At 41.0% G+C, this 4,238-nt stretch overlaps 1 protein-coding gene across 1 annotated transcript in view; it reads left to right on the forward strand.

Moving 5' to 3' along the window:
* LOC112152427 (cytosolic 5'-nucleotidase 1A) overlaps positions 1–1,947 on the forward strand; it is a gene marked incomplete at its 3' end in the record, with an annotated part of 3,711 nt that extends 1,764 nt beyond the window's left edge. Inside the window, 2 exon segments of the mRNA XM_024282044.2 lie at positions 1,490–1,657; positions 1,818–1,947. Coding sequence (XP_024137812.1) covers positions 1,490–1,657; positions 1,818–1,947 — 298 coding nt within the window.
* Positions 1,948–4,238: the final 2,291 nt, after the last annotated feature.

Below are 4,238 nucleotides of genomic sequence, written 5' to 3' on the forward strand. Positions count from 1 at the left end.
AAGACGTACATGGATCTATTTGTCTATGAGTGGAGCAGAGAGTTTGTGGCTTGCCCAAGATATTTTCTTGGTTCACAAATGAACTCTTTTTCCGACGGCATTTTCTCATCTCATTGATTTGCAATGATTTGAAAAAAGAAATACTCAAAAATGCAATTTTATGCTGATTTTTTTAAATATATGTCCTCCATCATGAGGAAAAAAGTCACAAAAATGTGTTAAAAACACAATTTGCACCAGAGTAGATTTTTAAAGGTTACAAAGTATGTTAAATTCTATTTAAAAAAAAAAGAAAAAAACTAAGGCTGAATCCGAATTCTTCCATTACCCCTACGGCTTCTCCCTACCCCTACATTTACCCCTTCAAACAGAGAGTTATGGAAAAATAGTATCTCCAAATTCAGACCTCACTCCCACTCGATGATGTCATCAATAGTTGCCAGTCATCTACGTTGATCTGGGGCTGTTAGCACTCGGAAATACACAACAACACCAGTTTTATAACTTCAAAAAGTAATGCTAAAACAAAAACTCATTGCTTATATTTAATTGTAAACTTCTGTGCTTCAGAGCGCACCCACGTGAAGACATACGTTTCTCCTCCGTGGCACAGCGTGACACGGTTTACCCTCGCAGCGGAGGGTTTTCCATCCCTCTGTCCAATAACTATTTTGCACAACCCTACCTCTTCAAATGCCCCTACAATTGAAGGGGTAGGGAGAAGTTGAAGGGGTAGGGGAAGAATTTGATTCTTCCTAAATTCTAAAGCATCTAGACAAGTTGGGAAGTAGCATATCTGCAGGAGTTCCATAAAGTCTGGCTGGCTTGTGGGACCCCTGAGGGAGCTGACAGGTATCTAGTGTCTAAGAAGCAGAGAGGAGGGAGAGTTTTTAGAGAAAAAACTTGGGTCTGGGACAAATTTTGAGGGGAGGGGTACGTGTTGGCTTTTATAAACTTCTGGCAGACCATTTGGTGACTCAGGAGGGGAAACACTTCTCTGCCAGCACTATTGACGGTGTGGCTGGTTTACGGCTAATCCAGCTGACTGATCCATAACCCTAATGGAAGTCACAGAGGCTATCAAGAAGCTCCTCGCTGGAAAGGCATTGAGTGGGTAGATTAGGGGCTTGTTAGGGTCATTGCTCAACAATTAGGGATAGCCAATTCTAGACATAAAGGGATACAAGTGAGGACCCAATATGCTGTCAAGACAATGCCTTTAATTGGCCTGGGTGCATCTTGGATACCCCAGAGACATTTTTGAGAAGAGAAGGTCTGAGAATCGTTGGTCCTATATCTGGGTCTGAATAGACAAGAGAATATGGATGGATATTGTCACATTTACCACCGTGTAGTTTAGTAAACTTTCAGCCCCAGTTTTCTCTAAAATGTTTTTGTATTTTTCAACTTGGTTTCAGTCTAAACTTCACGTGACAGTTAATCAATACCTCTTGATTTATATATGAGCGTTCAACTTTTCACCTTGCAGCCCAAGCCACAGAATGCCATCACCATTGCTGTTTCATCCCGGGTTCTCTTCAACATGGAGAAGGAGCAGCAGATCTTCGAGCGGCAGGGGATGGAGGAGTACATCAAATACCAGGTGGCTCATGAAACAGAGCCTTTCAGTCCTGGACCGGCCTTCTCCTTTGTCAAGGTATCTGTCTGTGAGAACAAGGAGAGACAGAGTTAATCCTAGTCGTGACTGTGGAGGCGGTGGATCAGAACATCACGCTCATCTCCATCTCACTGCAGCAATACAGTCTGATCCTGCATGTTGGTGCATAATTGTGTTGTTTTTTTGTGTGTGTTTCCAGGCTTTAGAGGCCGTCAACACTCAGCTGAGAGAACTTTATCCTGAAAGCGAGGAGCTCTTTGATGTGGTTCTCATCACCAACAACCACGCAAATGTTGGTTTGAGGCTCATCAATACCATCAATCATTACCGTGAGTCAATGATCAGTCAAGTCCCTTTTCACCTTCAGCTATAGGTGGTTCACATCAGAGATTATAATTCTTGCAATTTTAGATTGTGGTTTAGTTACAGATAGAAGAGCTGTGGTTGTGAGAGCTGTAAGTCAGTGGGGAGAAGTACAGTAGGTGTGACAGCAAATTTTAAGGTGGAGTTGAGACTGCACCAAGGATCAGCTTTAGCTTCGTTTACACCAAGCGGTCCGATTTGTTTCAGTTAGGTAAGGAGTTGTATGGTATGGTCCAGTTAATTCTGGCAAGTGTTTCCACTGAATTAAGCCTTTTTTTTAAGGCGTATGCGTGATGTAGACCGCTGGCATATCATTGTGTCGTTGTAGTGGAACGTCTAGAAAAGCAACAACAATGGAGGTCATCCAGCAGCTCGACTTTTCTTTCTTTACTTTTTGTACATCACGTATAACAAGATTTTAATGCTGTTTGAAAGAAGATTGAGGAATACCGCCATAAAGAGGAAAACAAAAACGTTAGCTTAGCTCTATATTGTTGCTTTCTACCCAGCCAGCAAGGCCAGGTGGGCCCCATATGGTTTTAAAAGTGGGCAAAAAATGTGGGCCGTGAATGGGTTTGTCCACAGTTTCCATGGTGGCTCCACCTCTCCACCTGTGTTTGCCCTCATGGCTTAAGTGGGCACTCAGTACGTTGGTTCGCTATGCTAGCCAGCCACCCGATGGTCAGCGAGGCTCACTAGCTAGATACAGCGGAGCTTGCAAACTCGATACAGCGGAGCTCACTAGCTCGCTACAATGAAGCTTTGTAGCACGCTATAGCGGAGTTTGATAGCTCGCTACAGTGGAGCTTGCTAGCTTGATACAGTGGAGCTTAGTAGCCCGCTACAGTGGAGCTTGCTAGCTTGATACAGCAGAGCTCAATACAGCGGAGCTGGAAAGCATGCTACGCCATCCACAGGCTGGTTAGTGTAGCAAGCCAACCCACTGAGTCCCCATTTAAGGCAATGTACGCTAACACAGGTTGGACCACCACAAAAACTGTACAAACCCATTCGAGGCCCACATTTTCTACCCACTTTTAAACTATATGGGCTTACTTTGCCTTGCTGGCTGGGTAGTGTCGTCATCACTTTCTGTCAATCAACGGGTGGCTACAGACACAGCAAACCAAAGCAGCAACCATCCTATTCCATTTATCTATGGACCTATAACGGATGGGGGTCCTTAAGAGGTATGGTTTGGAACTGTTTAATGGATCCATTTAACAATGGCAACGCTCAAAATACCAGACCGTACCGTACCAGACTGCACAGTGGAAACAAGGCTTTTGAATTCCATCTTGTTTCTGTGGCGATGGACAGACTGATCTCTTTGGATCATGCAGATGACACTGTGATCTGTAGTGAGAGCGGCGAGCAGGTGGATGAATATCTAGAGAGATGGAGGATTTCAGGGAGCAGAGGTGGAGGAGGTTCATGAATGTAGTGAAGAGGGACATGCAAGTGGTTGGTGTGAATGAAGAGGATACAGTCTCAGATCAAAGTGGAAGATTCAGAGTGGCGCCCCCTAAAGGGAGCATCTAAAATACTAAGTAGAAAAAATAGTTTTTCTTGGCTTTGTAGATGTACTTTCTGTCATTTCTTTTGCATAAAAAGGCTTCTTTTAGCTTTATTAATATTTTAACTTTAAATACTTTGCAGCAGTAAAACAAGTTGGGAAAAAATGAAAATAACTTATTTAACTGAAATAATTATGCAATAGTTTCTCCCCCTTTTTTGTTTGCTAAATTTTAATACTTTAGAGTCAATAGAAAAATAATAAATAAAGAGACAAAAAATAATCATTTTAAGCCACTACTTTATTGGGAGCTAAAAAATAACAATAATGTTGCTTCAGTCAGCCCTACTGACCTCATTTTCTGGTTTTTCAAAATTAAATTAAGGAATCAAACAATTTGACAAAGTTTTTCAAATTAAGAATAGTTTTTGTAAGTTTTTGTTTTGCATTTTTTAATAAAACAATATTGTTCTTTCTGTTGATAAAATCACAGCAATATTTGCATATTTTACAAACAATATTACAAAATCTGATTGAATTAAAATAGTTTTTTTTTATCTAAAGTAATAAGCCTAAACTGTGCAAAATAAATGATAAAGTTCCAGACTTTATAAAATAATCTGTATCTACTACAAGAAAAAACAGCTGTAATTCATAATATGAAATTTATTCTTGAAACTGTTTCTGGGTGAAAAAAACCTCCAGCAAACCAGAGTTGGGAGTGTATGAAGTGAATCTCTT

The sequence above is a fragment of the Oryzias melastigma genome, linkage group LG22 (genome assembly GCF_002922805.2).
Source record: "Oryzias melastigma strain HK-1 linkage group LG22, ASM292280v2, whole genome shotgun sequence".
In the NCBI taxonomy this organism is placed as follows: domain Eukaryota; kingdom Metazoa; phylum Chordata; class Actinopteri; order Beloniformes; family Adrianichthyidae; genus Oryzias; species Oryzias melastigma.